The 18,636-nt window shown below is 37.4% G+C and overlaps 2 protein-coding genes across 4 annotated transcripts in view; one reads left to right on the forward strand and one right to left on the reverse strand.

Moving 5' to 3' along the window:
* PIK3CA (phosphatidylinositol-4,5-bisphosphate 3-kinase catalytic subunit alpha) overlaps nucleotides 1-3,510 on the forward strand; it is an 84,732-nt gene extending 81,222 nt beyond the window's left edge. For all 3 annotated transcript variants that reach the window (XM_051983200.1, XM_051983202.1, XM_051983201.1), the window contains one exon: nucleotides 1-3,510. In XM_051983200.1, the coding sequence (XP_051839160.1) occupies nucleotides 1-271 (271 nt within the window). In that variant the 3' untranslated portion in view covers nucleotides 272-3,510.
* KCNMB3 (potassium calcium-activated channel subfamily M regulatory beta subunit 3) overlaps nucleotides 1,309-18,636 on the reverse strand; it is a 27,616-nt gene continuing 10,288 nt past the window's right edge. Inside the window, exons 3-4 of the mRNA XM_051983203.1 lie at nucleotides 10,878-11,076; nucleotides 1,309-6,382 (exon numbers count right to left, since the gene is read on the reverse strand). Of these exons, the coding sequence (XP_051839163.1) occupies nucleotides 6,329-6,382; nucleotides 10,878-11,076 (253 nt within the window). The 3' untranslated portion in view covers nucleotides 1,309-6,328. The remainder of the gene's footprint in view (nucleotides 6,383-10,877; nucleotides 11,077-18,636) is intronic.

The raw sequence follows: 18,636 nt of genomic DNA on the forward strand, positions 1-18,636 counted from the left end.
GTTTCAGGAAATGTGCTATAAGGCTTACTTAGCTATTCGACAACATGCCAATCTCTTCATCAATCTCTTCTCCATGATGCTTGGCTCCGGAATGCCCGAACTTCAGTCTTTTGACGACATCGCCTATATTCGAAAGACCCTGGCCTTGGATAAGACTGAGCAGGAGGCTTTGGAGTATTTCATGAAGCAGATGAATGATGCTCATCATGGGGGCTGGACAACCAAAATGGATTGGATTTTTCATACGATAAAGCAGCACGCTTTGAACTGAAACAATAGCCTCGGGGCTGCTCCGCACTGCTCTCATTGTCAGCAGGCCAAGGCTGCTTGTGTAGGAATCGCACAAACCATGAACAGCATTAGAATCGACAGCAAGAACCGAGATCAACTCTTTCTTCTACCATTGAAACAACATAAACGCAAACAGGGTTTGATAGCACTAAACTAGTACGTTTCAAAATTAAGCTTTAGTCTAATGCGCAATTTCATGTTATGCCTTAAGTCCAAAAAGGTAAACTTTGAAGATTGTTTGTATCATTTTTTAAAAAACAAAACAAAATATATAGAAACTGATGGTTAAGGAGAGAGAATAATGTTCTTTTTTGTGTTGCAAATGTTGTATGTTTTGAACCGTGAAAGTGACAAAGTCTGTCAAGTTCAAGGAAACCAGAGAGTGGTGTTGAGCTGCATGAGAATTGCTAAGAATGAAAATCCATCACTTTCCCATGGTATTCAATTTATATTTTGAAGTGAGCTTTTTGACTCCCAGTTCTCATGAAGAAAAATACTTGGGGTGGAACAGAATATTTAAACTTCATTAGGGACTACTTTTTCCTTTTTCAAAAATCAAACCTTTTGATGACTTTGGGCCTTATCTGCATAGTTTGGGGAGCAAGTAGAAATGAGACCTTTTAGAAGGTGCTTTTCCTGGACAAGCATTTACAAGGATCCGATTGTTCATTTCCCAGGGAAATTCTGAGCTCCCATGGGAAAAAACTGCCATAGAAAAGAAATGAGAAGGACTAGCTGTCATGTACCAGAATCGTGCAGTGTTCACCTTTAAGTTTGACATTTTCCCCTCTTTTTGCAATTGAACTGAATACATTTTTCATGCATGTTTTCCAGAACCTAGAAGAAAGTATTAATATTATTAAAAGATTATTTTTTATAAAAGGCTATTTATATTATAAAAACTATCATTAATATATACTCTTTATTTAGATTATCTGTCCCATAGTCATGCATTTATTTTACAGCCTCAGATATTTTGGTATAAGACTCTGCCATCTGTAGTGACATAATCAGTCATTCTCTTGGTCTTTGAGAGAAGCCCAGGCACTCTTCCATAATGTACACCATTGCCCAGGGATACTCTGTTAAACAAAGTTGGTGAAATATCCTGCTCAGGACCACCTCTTTCCTCCTTTTCATTTTTATCCCCACTCTCTCTCTCTTCTACCAAAAAAAAAAAAAAAAAAAAAAACTTAAATCAGTTTAAATCAGCTCAGTAACATACAGTTTCGTGTCCTGTTTGCATTAATCTTCTCCTAAAGTGGAAGCACTTATAAAGAAAGGATCCTTCAAAGCAGCAGGGAAAAAGAAACCAGGAATATTGTCTGTTTGCAGGCTCTTTGCCTCTATCTCAATAATAAAAATGGAACCCATAGTCATTAAGATTGGTTCCCACTTTAAAGTGGCCAGGGTCCATTTTCTAAGTTTTTTAAGTTGCACTTAAGCCCAGGATAAATTCATAAACATTTGGAAGAAGTGATTCACCCCCCCCCTTTTTTTTTGATTGGGAATCGCAAGGGAAGGGATTAGACTGTGAGGAAGCTTTCTTCACTATAGACCAGCATTCCACATGGTATTTGGAGTAAATGCCCACAGAACTAGGAAACAGCTTCTGCAGATGTCTTTGTGCCACAGGAAAAAATAAAAGTGCAATAAAGGAGAGGGGCTGGCAAGTGTCTAGATTAGGCATGATATTGGAATATAACTTTATAAAAACTGTACATTGTGTTCTCTGTAATGGTAATGAGCTATTGAATGGTTTACTTCATTTAGAAAAAAGTTCTTTAATGAAATTAGATACTTATCCTAGAGCCTTGGATCAAGTAAACCAGGGACTGTAATGCCAAAATTCCTAAGACATATTTGGCTATTTTAGGATGCATATGGATATAGGCTCCCTAGAGGTAGTTGTTGAAGATTTAGGTACTTTATTAAAGCATGTAAATAATACTGTCTTAGTGAAAGCCACTGAGAAAAATAAATTTGGAGTATTGGAATATTCATTTTTCATATTTATAATTGACTGTGTCAGAACAGTTCAGCAGATTTTAAACCCTTTGTTATTAAGTCATTGATAATTGTTCTCCTTTGCGGTTATGAAAGATTTCATAGCTAACATATTCCATCTTCTCATTTGATGCATAACCATGATGTGTCATTACTGATTGGCATTTGACACATGCTAACATTTTTTTTAATATCAGGGATTGATGATAGTAAAACTCCGTAAAATAATAAATGTCTGAAGCCCTGATCAAGTTTCTTAAAGTTATAACAGAATTTTGTTTTTTTGTTTCCCCAGATATTTCTAAAGCAGTAATTTTATGAGTCTCCTTGCACAAAAATTAAAAGATACTTAAATTGCCTACATCAGTATAGATCACTTTTGAGGGCCCCGCTGAAAATTTGTGCATAAATTACTGCAGACAAATTAATTTAGTTTCAATTTATTTGAGCTGTGTAGAATAATTCAGAAAAAAAAATTAACTAGGAGCCAAACTAAGTGACCTGAAAACAAGCTGAATCGTAAACAGATCTAAGCAGAATAGAACTGAGGCAAAGAAAAGTTGAAAAAGAGAAAGGAGAAAATGAGGGTTCCAAAAGGCCAAGCCATTGCTGCTTGTATTAAGCAAACTGTTGGATTATTCAAATTGATTTCAGGTCAGAAGTCATGTAACAGGCTCTAAAATGATTTAACTATTTGGGATTACTTAAATTCCCCAAACCATCTCTCAGAACTTCAGTTATAACCATTGACTTTCGAGATCATTGGCTCTCCCAAGAAATATTTTCTTGCCTAATCATTTGGAGAAGGAGAAATGGAGCACATTTTTGAAGAGCAGAAGCCCTAACATTTAATACATCCTACAAAGAAATTTAAAAGCCTGCTTGACCTTTTAGCATAGTCTCAATCCTTAAAGGGACACACCCATTTTGAAGACTGATAATGTGTCTGTAAATCAGAGAGTAGATTTTATTTGACGTTTTACCGTAGAACTTGTTTCTCTTGGTTTTTTAGTGTCACCTGTAAAATTGTGTCGAAAATAATCAATTCTGAGATTTGTCCCATAATCAATTTGTGTTTATAAGCCCATTAAGAAAATGGGGAACTGGTGAATATGTAATGATTTGTAAAATATTTTAATGTAATTTTTTCAACTGTGAAACTATTGGTTTTTGATGAAAACAGGCTGCTGATAAAAGTATTTTTTCTGTAAAGTGTAGTCTTTACTAAATGAAAATATGATGTATTGATTAGAGTGTGTGTACACTCTTGGGTTTTTTCCCCTTTTCCTTTTTTAAAGTATATTGCTAGGTTTTCTTAAAGGTAAACCAGACTGGCTGTATAATGTTTGGTTTTTTTTTGTTTTGTTTTGTTTTTATTTTTTTAACTGAAAATTGAGTGGTTTGGGATCTTGTAGAAAAGATTTAAGGAGCCTGCATATTTTAAAGGCACCACAGCAATTTCACAGCTTGTAGATAAGTTTGTATCTGATTACCCCCTACTGTTTTATTTTTTTGGTCATATGAATAATTTTGTAAATTCATTTTAGTTCTATCATGATCAATAACTCATGCTTGCTAATTCTTTGAAAACATTTCCTTTGCTTCATTATTCTGTAACCAGCATGTTAATGTCAGCTCTGAGCAACTGTATTGTTCCTCATATTTTCCTGTCTGTACAGGCTGCAGACCTGGGCTGGACCCATTCACCATCTGAAAAAGTCCCTTTTAAATAATGATCATTTGGATGCCTAAGATATCCCCAAAATACTTCGATTTAAAAACACTAATATGGTGTTAATGAAGTATTATTTGCTACTTCTCTTCTCCAAACACAACTTTCTTATTTCTGGATTTTTTTTTTACTTGAATAGATAGTCTCTTTTTATACCACTCCTGTCAGATGCACACCCTCTGTTACACAGAGTGCCAAAAACTGTTCAAAGTACAATTCCGTTTATCCAAGTAGCCTGCCCGTTCATTTTGAATAAGTTGCTTATAGCAGTGGTTTCAATTCTTATTTATAACTTTGTGGCAATCAAATGTGCATTCTGGCCTCTGTCCACAAACTGTGAAAGATACTTGAGATAACCACCTGATAGAAAAGCTGATTTTCAAAAAAACTAACCTCACTGAATTGGTTTTTGTTTGGAAAGCACATCCACAAAGACTTGATTTACCTTTGATTACTTTTTTAAAACAAGCAGTTTCACATCTGGGACTTGAGATGCTCACTCTAAGAGATGACCATGGATCTGACTAAATTTAATTAAAGACTTTCCCTCTTGAGACCCACTGTGTCAAGGAACCAACCCACAGAAGTAAATATAAATGACTTACAATTGGAGTGTGATAGGTGTTAATATTCCCCAAGTTTTGCCCAACTAAGCATTGTAGATTTTTCACTTTAGCTATTTGCATAGCACTTAAAGCAGATCTTCACTGAAAGCAACAGAAAAACTTCAGTTTTTCCTGTCAGTGGGCCAGCTACACTTTGGGAGGAAAAAAATCTGCCAACAGATTTGATAGTATTGGAATACAAGGTTAAATTTTTAATTTTGTTTTCTTCCTTAATAGTAGGTTTGCTGTCTTTATACACACAAACACGTATGTAAGTACCTTGATAAATTATTTGTATGCATGTGTATTCACATATGTATACTGTTAGACTTTAATTATTGCTTTCAGAGTACCTAAATTTGGACTTTGAGGAGCATTTGGAATACATTGCTATTTCCAAATCAAGGAGTTAACTTTTTAAATAGGTTTGTGTTTCATTTCACACTTGTCACTGCTTTGAGGATCCTTATTTTTACTCTTCATAATCATCAGGCTGGTCCCTCCTACTTGGTTTTAGGAATAGTAGTATATTTATTCCAACTAATCAAGTTTCTGTTAACTAGGTTGCTGGTTTAGAACTTAAAGAAAATTTTTTCAGTTTTAAAGCCTAGCAAGAGTTTTAATTTTTGATCTTTAGTAAAATAAAACTTAAAAAAAATTTGATCCATTTTACTGGTGCTACACTGCCATGGGCAGCTACTGCTCACAATCTACCATCACCGTAATCATACATTTACACTTGTTAAGTGTGCAAGGACCTAGTAAAGCCTTAGAACAATTGTTGGGTTCGTTTTTGTTTTGTTTTGTTTTTTAAGCGGTGTGCAATCTTGATTGAAATTGTCACAAGATAAAATTGTCCTGTGTGGTGTCCAGGTCATTTTGTAGCTGTCTTGGGTTGGCAAGGAGACTGGAAGGGGTTATTTTTTAATAATTTCTCAAAATATTTTAAGCAAGGTACCCAATTCCAGTGTGATTTTTATAGAATAAGATCATTATCTGCTGAGTTGTGTTGTTTTTTTTTTTTTTTAATAAATAAAAAATAACAATTGGGGATGGTTGGACCTACCTGGAGTTCCTACTGCTGGAGAGATTAATGCTTGTGGATCTCTGCAGCTGGGGAGTACTGCACAAGGGCGAAGGCCAAAAGGGCATCAGCACAAAGTCCCGTACCAATATGGTAAGCCACCAGGCTTCCTGAGGAGGGTCACACTGGAAGGAACCGAGACTAGAACCAAGACCTGGCAGCTCCCAGTTCAATGTTCTCTGTAATGCATCATAGGACCCCGAAACACATTTTCTTATTTTGAAGTGGCCACAAACCTCATTAATAGCCAGGAAAATAATATCAGGAACTGAAGAGTTGTGACCTAACTTAGTTTGAAATGTTTGGAAAGGAGGTATGACACCCATTTCAGACTCATCTGCTACCATCAATGTATTGCTCTATAATTATTTGTCATTCTCTAGATTGAAAACTTGTGGTATAATGCATTATACCTATTTTTTTAAAGGTTTTTAAATTTTATTTTTTATTATAGGCCAAGAAGTATTTAAGACACAGCAAGATGCATGTGTTTGTTGTATTGCAAATGTAGAGTATTGCAGTATTCATTCAATTAATTCATCTTTCTCAGCCTTGTTAGTCCTGACAAGAAGATTTTGGCCAATGACTGCACTTTTAGTGTAGTTGTATTCAGCAAAAACTGGCTCTGCTTTTTCTTTTAATTTTGCAGTCTGTAACATCATGCTATTTATTAAAAAAAAGAAAAAGAAAACGAAAAAAATAATGTACTTATGTGTTTGAACATTCCTTGGTGTTCTTTGTACTTAAAAAAGAAGACACAGTAAACTATGAATATTCATTTTCTCTTGTGTATTTACAAGCAAAATTGTGATAGTTTTAAGAATTGTTTCTGGATGGTTCCTTGGTTGACAATTTAATCCTCCTAGGTAGCAAAAGGCAAATAAGGGATTTGGGTCCATCAGACAGTGAATTTAGTTACAGAATTTAAATAATTTGGTCTTTATTCAGTAAGGTAGGACGCTGGTAAGTTCAATGTTTCGTAAAGGTCAAGAAACAGACTGTATTGCAGACCAGTGCCATTAAATTCAATTCTTGAACCTAGAAAATAGCACATTTTCTTATTACTTCTCGAGAGATTAGTCATTGAAATTTCATTTATTTCTTACACAATTTCCCCATATGTGTGAAGGATCAAGTCGAAGGATCAAGTCTTTTCCTGAATTAACTTTGTTCTTATCTAGTTGTTTTACTTCCTTGAAATAGTCCAGTAACGCAGCTCTGTAGATCGCTTTAAATCATAATAATCCAGTGTAATATACTAGGATTGCCTATAGGATAGATTGAAATGATTTTCTTAGAAAAATACGTCTTATGGTAAGTATTCTCCAGACTAGGGAAAAATGATTTTATCTCAATGGATAAAACTAGTTATTGACTATGTTACATTTTAAAGGGACTTTTTTTCTTATATGAATTTGCCATAAGATTCCCAGAATTATCAAGTTGGAGAGTTGGATCCTTAATCATCAAGTCTAACTCATGCACAAAAAGAATCCCTTCTATAATATTCAACAAGTGGCCACTCAGGGGAACTGAAAGTCCCAAGGAGGCACCACAATCTCCAAGACAGCCTGTCCCATTCTTTAATAGGGTTTGTTGTTAAGAAGTGTTTCCTGATATCAGGTCTAAATTTGCTTCTTTGTAAATTCTGTCTTTTTCTCCTGGTTTGGGGACAACAAACTAAATCCCCCTTCCCCCTCCACTTGATACTCCTTAAATACTTGAAAACAGCTAGGATGTCCCTTCTAAATTTTTTATTACAGGCTAATTCCAGTTTTTTCAATTGATCCTTTAAATGGAGAAGCCCGATGCTCCTAGAATCCAAAGCTCTGAGTGTAGACATGACCATAGTATAGTAGATACTTATTGCCCCCTCCAGGATCTCAACACTTCTCTTCCAGTCTTAGTTATAACTTTGGGAAGTCCAGGGAAAAATTAAGACTGTCTAAAGGGAGCAAAGCTTAGGCAAATTTTTCAAGTCTGAGGAAATTTTGTGGAAGAAGAAAGTGTCCTAACTCGAGCACCATTATTGCTGTCTTCTACTTAATTAGTGTGACCCTATAATCTTGAAGTTAATTTCTATCACTGCTGAATCTCCAAATCTACTAATGGATCTAGAAAGTAATTATTACATTAACATTTCAAATTCTGCTTATTTCAATTTTACAGGAGAGCAAGAAACTGTGACTTGGTGACGTCTTGGAAGGTCCTCATTTTTTTATTCTAACGAGTAGTATGACAGTATAGAAGGCACTAGATTTGGAGTGAGGAAGATAATCTGGCTTCCAGTCCTCTCTCAGACCTTTTCTAGCTGTGTGACCCTGAACAAGTCCCCTACTTTGGGCTCGTTTCCTGGTTGACAATTCTCTTTGGGGATTCTCTTTGGAAGCTTCTAAAGTTCTTTGCAGTACTAGATCCATGAGTCTATAATGATAATTATTTCATAGGATGGTAGATTTAGTCGTAGAGTGGACCCTAGTGACCCAGTGGTCACACATTTAGAACTGGACCATATGGTCCATCAATACCCAATTTACAGATGAGCAATCTAAAGCCTAGAGAGGACAAATAACCTTCCTAGAGTCATCCAGGCATCAGATTCTTATACATTTTTTTAAAAATTATGGAAACACTAATAGCCAAAAACAGGCTTTATATATTCAGCTCCAGGTTGTTCAGAATTAATCTGAAAAACATTTAAGTCTCAGAACTTTCATGATTCTGTTTCCAAGGCAGGCTCTATGAAAGGACAATCAGCAGTTGTTTATTTTGTGGGAACTGGCTACATTATGAATTGCCCTAGGGAAGGCTAAACTCAGCCATTTTCTTCCCACTCCAAAACTGCCTTCCATGTCCAGTATGGATTTGTGTGAATGTATGTGTGTGGGGACTATTAACTCATTTAACATAAGCTTATGAAACACATAATTAGGGAAATTTACACAGAAAAAAGATGTGCTCATTAAGTAACTAATATAAATGGCTTTCAGATTAGCCACTGCATTTTCCAGGTTCTCCTACCTCAACATGAGTAATCAAGGGCCAACACGAATCAAAATCACATAAACATTTGAATATAGGATCTATGTTTTCCTTTCTGAGTAGGATTTAGAAAACTGTCTTTTTAACTTTCTATAATGAATGAGTTGACATTTGGAATTGGGTTGGGGGGAAGGACTCTAGTGTGCCTATATCTGGAGCTGATGGTACAATTCTGGGCAGCAAGTGATGCACTTCCCTCCCACATCATTGATAGATTCAAATTAAAGCCTAAATCAGAATCCAAAAACATCTAGATTTTGTGCTAGCCTTTTAGGATGGAAAGGAATCATGGGGGAAAGAACTGGTGCATTTTTTATTGCTAAAAAATTTAGCATTTTAACATTTAAAAGAAATTTCACAAAATAGCATGGTCCTTTTTGTTTTTCACATGAGAAATACCATGTAACAATATCAGAATTATCTTCTGCAGAGTTAGTTTGCAAGCAGACAGTAAGTGACTAAGTAAATCATGTAAAGGGAATAGTAGACATGTTGGGTTGTTTTTTTTTAACTGGGCTGCCATCTTAAAAACCTTTGACTTCTTTCTTTCTCTCTCCCCTTCCTCCAGAGTTTATATTGTTGCAGTTCTCTCTGGAAAGCTATGTTGCCAACATCTTCCCTCCCCACGTGGTTGTACTCTTCACACAACACCGACAAGTGTTGGGTTAATTTTACCATGCCCACAATCAATATGCCGCCCAACAGAGTCAATGATGGCCAAAACAAGCAGTGGAAGATAACCATTTGATCATACTTTTTTATCAGGACCACATCCTCTGGTTTGCTGTCTGGGCTGTAGAAGCAAGAGAAAGGGGTCCCGTTTTTGTGATCAAAGAACTCCTTGATGTCCAGAGCACTGTTGAGTAGATCGTTCCTGTCTCGATGACACTTTGGTGTGTAAAAGCACTAGGAAAGGGAAGGGGGAACAAAGAGAGATATGGTCATGGCATGAGACAACAGCTAAAAAATGCTGGAACACCTTTAACGCAGCTATGGTCTCGGTCTCATGACCATGGTATGGTGGAGACAAGGGTCCAGAGCATAAAGCAGTGGTTTGGCAGTCTTGCGGAATCAAAAGAAAATTCATAACTAAGCACAATTTTTTAAACAGGGCTGCCATTTAAAAAAAAAAGTAGGTTTTTTTCTCTGTCCCCTTCCTCCACAGTTTGTATTGTTGCAACTCATAAGAAGCTTTGGAGGGCACCACTTGGTGTCTTGAGTTGTTTCTCTCTGCCTTCCTTTCACAATAGCATTCCCACTGGAGATATTTCTCCCTTCTATTGCCTCATTTTTCTATTTGAAATTATCAACTTCTTAGCTTAACCCGTCTTGTATCCAGCAACTAAAATATGGTCAGAAATATCTCCCAAGCATACCACATTGGATAATGAGAGGATTGGGAGGGGAGGGAAGGACGAAGAAAGGGTTGACTTTCTGATACCGAGCAGCAACTCTGGAAGAAAATCTTGGGTAAGAAGGGCATGTCAGCTGATGGTTTGTTTTGATTTTGTTTGTTTTTTTTAAGCACTTGAAGTTCACATAAATAAGAGGACCTACAGTAGAGTCAGAGAATCGAGGTTCAAATCTGATTCATTTGTATAGTCCTGGGCAAATCAGTCTCCCTGACCCTCAATTTCCTCATTTGTAAAATTAAAGGATCAGATTGGATCAAAGGTTCTTACCCTGGAATCTGTGAATTTTTAAAAATATATTTTTTGATAACTAGATTTTAATATAATTTATTTTCATTATAATCCTATATATTCTTTGCACTTAAATGACTCTGAGATGATGTCCATAGGCTTAGCCAGATTACCAAAGGAGTTCAAGATAACCAAAAATGCTTAAGGAACACATTATTTGAGATCCCTTCCAGATATGTCTATAATTATATTTGTCCTCACTTTCATATTTTGATTTTTTTCCTTTTACAATTCTTTGATCATTTTAATCTGCTTTCATCTCCATTCCATGGAGAAGGAAACAATATAATTTCCCAAAGGCTCCCTGAGAGTGAGCTCTGGACCTCGATCCCAGGAGGGAAGATTCTGTCCCAATTCATAAAAGGTTGCTAGCCACCTTGGCCCTTTAAATATATCATCAGGACATACATTACCTCTGGGTTTATCTGAACAGCTTCTTCATTATAATGCAGGAAAGCTTTCTGGCCCGAATGGGAGAGGTTTACAGACACCTGAAGACAAGGGTACTTTCCCTGGCCCCGACAGTCAACCCCACAGGTGAACGAACAATCCAGCCAGTCATCCTTCACATGTGTGTCCATGATGGTGCAGTTTGCCTCTTCTCGCTGTGTGCTTGAATTCAAAAATATCCATGATTTACCTCTCCTCTGAAGCAAACTTCTGGTAGTCAGCATCTGACATGCAGTCAATCAAATAAGGTTTAGCAGGCTCTGCCCAACGCTGTTCTTGGCAAAGCTGAGTCAGGACTCAGAAACTGTGAACCCTGATTCCTGCCTTTGCCCCCGAAGACCTGACTACCCTGAGCAAATCAGCGAGAGGCTTACTTTCCCCAAAGTCTGAGACGTCATGGGCCAGTTTGATTCAACAAGAATTGATTAAGCATTTACCATATGGGCAAAGCATTGTGCTGAGTGCTTGGAATGAGTCCAGAGCTTTGATTTCCTATTTGTATCTAACTCCCTCTTCAGAAATAACTTCTATTAATGCAGATCAGTAACTGTTCTGTAACTTTCGGTCCTTAGTTGCCTGGGACACCGGGAGGTTAAGTGACTTGCCCAGGTTCACACAATCAGCATGTGTCAGAACCACATGCTATATCTTCCTAATTCCAGGGTTCATATCCACCAAACCACATCACTGTTTGGGATTTGGGAATATAAAATCAAAGCACCCTTTCCCCCAGAGCTTCCTTCCAACTCAGAAACAAAGACTCTGTCTTTGGCTTTGCAATGAAGAGGCAAAACGTTGCTTCCTTATTTGATATATAATTTTAGTTTACCAAACCATGCTATATATATTGGGTATCAACAAGCAGGCAAGGGGTGAGATAGGTCTTCAACCAATAATCATACCAAGTTAAGACTGGAAGGGACTTTCGAGATCACTTAGTCCAGTAATGATAATAAGTGACATTCTTATAATGCTTTGAGGTTTGTGAAGCATTTTATAGATAATCTCGACCTTTATGGTTTGAAAACTGACTGATATCCTAGGATTTGGGTCTAGAGTTAAGGATTCTCACTCGACCCTGATCTCTAAATGGGAAGACAGACTTGAATGATGTGAGGTTGTTTGTAGCGGACTGCAAACCAAGTTCAAGAGACAAACCAAGAGGAAGGATTGGGTGAGAGAGAGCTGAAAAGCAATAGCAGCAAAGAGGACACAGAATCCCTAGGCTCACCCGAGTCCTAGCAAGCTAAGCTGGCTCACTCAGGGAAAGAATTGCCAGAACAGAGACAACTGAAAGGAGAAATTAATAATGAGAAACTGAAGTGAGAGCTGAGATGCTGCAGAGAAGGGAGAGATCTAAGTAGGCTATTGAGCTCCGAAAGCAGCTTGAAACAACAAATCAGACTAAAGCATCAGTTGTCATCACCTCCTCAAGAAATGAGGTAAGGTCCTTCCCCAATAAAAAAAATATATTCTTTCTATGCCTATCCAGTAACAAATATTATTAATATACTTTGCTCACTTTATTTTACCTAAACATTTCCTATCTTGATTTTGTATCAAATATTAAGAGGGCATGAGTTAGCTAGAAACATAGCCAGGTCCTATTTAATACTATCCTTTAAAAAGTTGCATGTATTTGAATTCACACTATTTGAAGTTATGATTTTACAAGTTCCAGCAGACTGGAAATGTTTGGTGCAAATTTGAATAATGTGGCTATTTAAGGGGATTTGTTATTTTCATTAATAAAGACTTGACTATGTAAAATTTTAAATTAGGACAGAAAGCCAAACTCCTGCTTGAGTGTTAGAAATTTTCCAAATTAGGATCTTTGAACTCATTATGTTAATTTTTCATCTCATATAAATTCCATAAAACAGCAGAGACATATAGAAATAAGGACCATTATGTTGTCCCTGGGCTACAAGTAAACTAGTTCTTGTAAGAAGATGAAGTTAATTAAATCTCCCCCTCGAAAGCAAGCAGGGTAGAAATAGATCCATTGATCACCTATCAGTGTTACAGAAGTATTATCCCTATTTTATAAATGAGAAAACCGAGGCTCCGAGAGGTTTAGTGATTTGCCCATGATCACACAGCCTGTCAGTGTCAGAAATGATATTTGAATAGCACTTAGCTATTGAATCCACAGGAAGTTTAGATGAAAAGAACTCCTTGGTGACCTTTCTGTACAACTCCATAAAGTAGGCAGAATAACTGTGCCCAATTTAAAGGTGGAAAAACCAGAGTGAGAGAGTTTCAATTAACCTAACCTTGGTCACTTAACTAGGAAATGTCAAAGTGGGTATTTGATTTCAACCCTAGAACTTTTTCCATGTTACCACTTGGCAAAATATCCTGCTTTAAGTCATCCTTAGTCATTTCCTTTATTCTGTCAGCCTTTGGAGGTTAGGAAACATAATGTTGACATTCTTGAGAAGATTTCTGGCCACCGATTTCTTAAACTCAACTGAATTCCATTCATACCCATTATCAGAGACAAGAGTGACTGACACTCAAGGGCTGGCACAGAACTCTTGTTTATTGCAACAAAAGTTTGAACCAGAACCAGAAGGGCACAAGCTGCCTTGCAGAATGGCTCAAGCTCCCTCGCAGAATGGCTCAATCCTGTTCAAGTAGGCTTTCCACTGGAAAAGGTCCTGCGGGATTCATCTGAATTCTATACTAAGCATTGGTATCATCTGCCTAAGTTAAATAGGAGCATTGAGGGAATTGTGGGTAGCAGTATGCTAGACTCTTTTATAGCATTTTAACATTAGAATTAATTGTGAATCACCACAAAGTCGAATCTTTGATCTCTGCCAAGGGCATCCCCTGAGAGGAGGACAAATGATCTCATATGATACTCTGGGGGTAACAACAACAGTTTATATCTGGCAGCATTCTGCTCATCAACTGATTGTCTCTTGGGGTTCCAAGTGCCAGTGTGAGCACAATTTGACATGGTGTCAGGTGATAGAAACTATAAGACAATTTCTTTAGGTACCTTCTCCAAATAGTTGTCAAATCAGCAAGAAATAAACTTGCAAGGAAAGTCTCTTAAGAATCACGGACCACTATAGCCATAACGAACCCCTTCTCTCTCTGTCCCCACATCCATCACTCACTCATACAATTCTGGGGCTAGCAACACATCAGCAAATTGTTCTGCCTTTTTGTCCCTAGTGAAGAAGCACAATTACCTTCCTGAAGTAGTGGCTATATGAGAAACTTCCACAATCAACTTCAAGTCAAAGAAGCATTCACCAAACATCTACATGACATGTCCACTCTTAGGCACTGGGGGAGATATAAAGTTCTGCTGAGCCACAATCCTCGTCCTCCTGGAGTTTACCTTCTAGAAGGAGCATCAGACCTAAGCAGAGATAATTGTGACACAATATAATAACACACAAAATAAGAGGAATCAAAAAAGTGCCCTATACTTCCAGGGGTCCTCAAACTTTTTAAATAGGAGGCCAGTTCACTGTCCCTCAGACTGTTGGAGGGCCGGACTATGGTAAAAACAAAAACTTTGTTTTGTGGGCCTTTAAATAAAGAAATTTCATAGCCCTGGGTGAAAGGGATAATCATCCTCAGCTGCCGCATCTGTAGTTTGAGGAATCCTGATACTCTAAGAAGATAGATTGTTAATCAATAACAGAAATCAGTGAAGGAAAGCTCCATGAAACTGAATGGCTGCCCATGAGTTGGAGAATGGTTGAATAAGTTATGGTATATGAACGTTACAACATATTATTGTTCTATAAGAAACGATTGGCAGGATGATTTCAGAAAGACCCGGAGAGAATTACATGAAATATGCTGAGTGAAGTGAGCAGAACCAGGAGATCATTGCATACGGCAACAACAAGACTATATGATGATCAATTCTGATGGACTTAACTCTTGTCCATCAGGTCCCTGCTCTCAAAGAAACTCATGGTCTGGAAGAGAAAGCTACATGTAAGCAATTAGGTTCCCTCAAGGAATGATTATTTTTTTTATAGGCAGTTGAATATTGGGGCACTTAGAGGTGCTCCCAAGATACTTCAACAGTGGAGATAAATTTGGGAGTTCTGCATAAGGTTAGTTGCCAAAGAAGAGAGTTAGAGGACCAAAATACAGGACTTTGAAGACCACTTTGAGGTGCCAAAAGATGGATGAGGAGATGGAGAAGTAACTTGAATAAAAAAAAAAGAAAAAGCCTTTATTAAGCACTTACCATGTGCCAACCACTATGTCAAGTGTTAGAAATACCTAAACAAAAAAGCAAGATATTCCATGTCTTCAAGGAGCTCACCTTCTTCTGGGAGTAGGAAGAGAGAAGAACTTAGATTTCAATAGAGAAAGAGATAGAGGAGTGGGGGAGGAGCATACTTTGGTTTAGAAAAATCATTTGAATGATTGATAGACCTGCCAAGAATGAAAGAATTCATTTGATCGCTGTTTCCAGATCAAAAAGTGAAAAGCAAACAAAATTAAGCATCTATGTGCCGGGTGCTGGAGACTGACTTTGTCAGCTATTTAGTCACACAATAAATAATTTGTATTATTGGCAGCATGCCATGGAGATGACCATAGATCAGCCTGGTAAGGTTTGAGCCTGGGTAGATGTAAAAAACTAAGCAATTAGGTGCCCCGGAGCAAGGACAGATAAAAGATTTTGGATCAGTGAAGAGAAAGATGGCAAAACAGCATCAGCAGAAAGCAAAAGAATATGGTGACCTCCTGCTCAAGAAAATTCAGTACCTCCCTATTTCCTCGGGACAAAATACAAACTTCTACACCGTGCATCCAAAAGCTCCTTGCCATTATTTTCCTAATCTTTCATATATTCTACTTCAGCTACATTAGCCCACTTGCTATTACCAATCTTACCATGCCATCTTCTACCTCTATGTATTTACACAGATAAGTCCTCTATAGATAGAATCCAACTCTCTCTTCCTTCAGTGCTCAGCTCATGAGCTAACTTCAAAGGGAAGGTCTCTCCTAAAATCAGCATACACACAAACACGCTCTCTGTTTCCATGTCTGGATTCTCTAGTGGAAGGAAACTTCTTGAGGGGAGAGATGATTTTTTACTTTATCTTTGTATCCCCAGTGTCTCGTACTTAAATATTTGTTAAGATCAGATTCTATCGAGTTGAAGGAAAAGGAGGAGGAAGCAGAGAGGAAAGAGATTAAAGATGCAAAAGAAAGAATGATGGAGAAAGGCTCTAGATGAGGCGACCCTCGTCCAGAGAGCAATCCCTATGGAGACTGATCCTGCCGTCCCCACCGGCGTTAACCACTGACCAAATGCCACCAGCAACAGGCATGTCAGCGTAGCTAAAGCAGTTTTATTCTCTGAAAGGAAGCCAGAAGTGTGTACCAAGAAAACCAAATTACATCAACTCTCAACTACTACCTCCCTCAAACCCTGGTGGAGGCAACCCAGAGCCCTGTGCCAAAGAACGCTGAAAGCAAAAAGTGTCAACATAGCATTTTCATTCTTTCTATTGTTATTTGCTTGCATTTTGTTTTCTTTCTTGGTTTTTTTTCCTTCTTGATTTGATTTTTCTTGTGCAGCAAGATAACTGTATAAATATGTATACATATATTGGATTTAAATATATTGTAACATTTAACTCCCTTTATTGGACTCCCTGCCATCCAGGAGAGAGGGTGGGGGAAGGAGGAGAAAATTTGGAACAGAAGATTTTGCAAGGATCAGTGTTGAAAAATTACCCATGCATATGTAGCACTGATATACCAGGAAGATAGTCCAAAATGGTACCTAAAATCCTAAGAGCAACAGCACTCACTAGATGGAATACGGCCACAGAATTAATTCTAAAGTCCAGAAATGTTTAAATAAGCAAAGCTAACAGTGCTGGACAGTGGAAAGAAGACTGATTTTGTAGTGAAAAGACCTGTGTTGAGCTCTCAGGTCTGCTACTTAGCTAGGTCAACTGGATCAAGGTCATTTTGTCTCTCTGGGCCTACTTTCCCATGTAAAAAAGAACAGTTAGACTAGGAAATCTCTTAAATGCCTTTTTTGCTCTAAATCTATGGTCCTATTCTCTGTCATCACCCAGTTACTCACTATACTCTGAGCAGAAATATTTATTTTGCTCCCATTCATCTGGCTTTGTTTTTGTAATTTTATAATGACTTTAAAATACTCAATTACTTAAAACTTTAATCATCTGAATTTCATATTTAATTATGTGTGAACTTATGAGGCCTATAAATGGGACTCTGGTTTCAAGTAATCAAATAGCATTCATGGGCGAAATAGCAGTAATTGGTATAATAATTCAGTAAGTGTGGATAGAAGGGATGATCACCAAATTCATTTCCACAGTGCCAATGGGAACATCTTTAGCATCCATTATCTCCACAATGTCTCGTGAAGTGTCCAAGTGACTACAGATTCCTTCTTGAATAGTGTACCATTTCAGTCTGATAAATTTTAGGGGACAGAATTATTGAAACAGCATCAAAGAAAGAACTAAGTCAGGAGAAAGGGAGTGCAATACTATTTCACCATCACTAAAAAGAACAAGCTACTCTATGATGTTATAGATCTGGGCTCTGATATACGTTTACCTCCTTGTTCAGTGGCAAATATCTCTTTGGCTCACAACTAAATCTCTTAAAACATTAAAATGTCAAAACTCTACCAGGTGATCTCTTTAAAGAAACTTGCTCTATAATGAGCTTTCCTGCTTATGCTATTTCAGACAATAAATTTGATTTGACAAAGACCAAGTCACTCAGAAATTCAGTATCAGACTCCCTCAGTGACTTAGAAATTGTTCCTGTTAACATGCAATAGGTTAGGTACAAACAGGACAGGGTGTTGTCTTCAGAAGGACTAACTCATTGTGTGACCTTGGAGGGATGACTTTCCCTCACTGGATCTGTTTCTATAACTATAAAATGTTGGGATTGTCATTCTGGAGAACACTATGCTTAAAGGGCTCTCAAACTGTCCATTCCCTTTGATTCGGCAGTGTTACTACTGGGCCTATATCCCAAAGAGATCTTAAAGGAGGGAAAGGGATCTATATGTGCAAAAATGTTTGTGGCAGCCCTGTTTGTAGTGGCCAGAAACTGGAAACTGAGCAAACACCCATCAGTTGGAGAATGGCTGAATAAATTATGGGATATGAATATTATGGGATATTATTGTTCTGTAAAATCGACCAGCAGGATGATTTCGGAAAGACCTGGAGAGATTTACATGAACTGAAGCTGAGTGAAGTGAGTAGAACCAAGGAATATCTGTATCCAGCAACAAGATCATACGATGATCAATTCTGACAGACTTGGCTCTTTTCAACAACGAAGTGGTTCAAGGCCATCTCAATAGACTTGTGATGGAGAGAGCCATTTGTATCCAGAGGGAGGACCATGGGGACTGAATATGGATCACAACATAGTATTTTCACCTTTTTGTTGTTGTTTGCTTGCATTTTTTTCTTTCTCTTTTTTTTTCCTTTTTGATCTGATTTTTATTGTGGAAATATGTATAGATGAATTGTACATGTTTAACCTATATTGGATTACTTGCTTTCTAGGGGAAGAGGTGGGGGAAAAAGAGGGAGAAAAAATTGGAACACAAGGTTTTGAAAGGGTGAATGCTGAAAACTATCTTTGTGTGTATTTTGAAAAATAAAAGGCTATTATTTAATTAAATGTTGGAGCTGTACTAAATAATGTCAGAGA

The sequence above is a fragment of the Antechinus flavipes genome, chromosome 3 (assembly GCF_016432865.1).
Source record: "Antechinus flavipes isolate AdamAnt ecotype Samford, QLD, Australia chromosome 3, AdamAnt_v2, whole genome shotgun sequence".
Classification (NCBI taxonomy): Eukaryota; Metazoa; Chordata; class Mammalia; order Dasyuromorphia; family Dasyuridae; genus Antechinus; species Antechinus flavipes.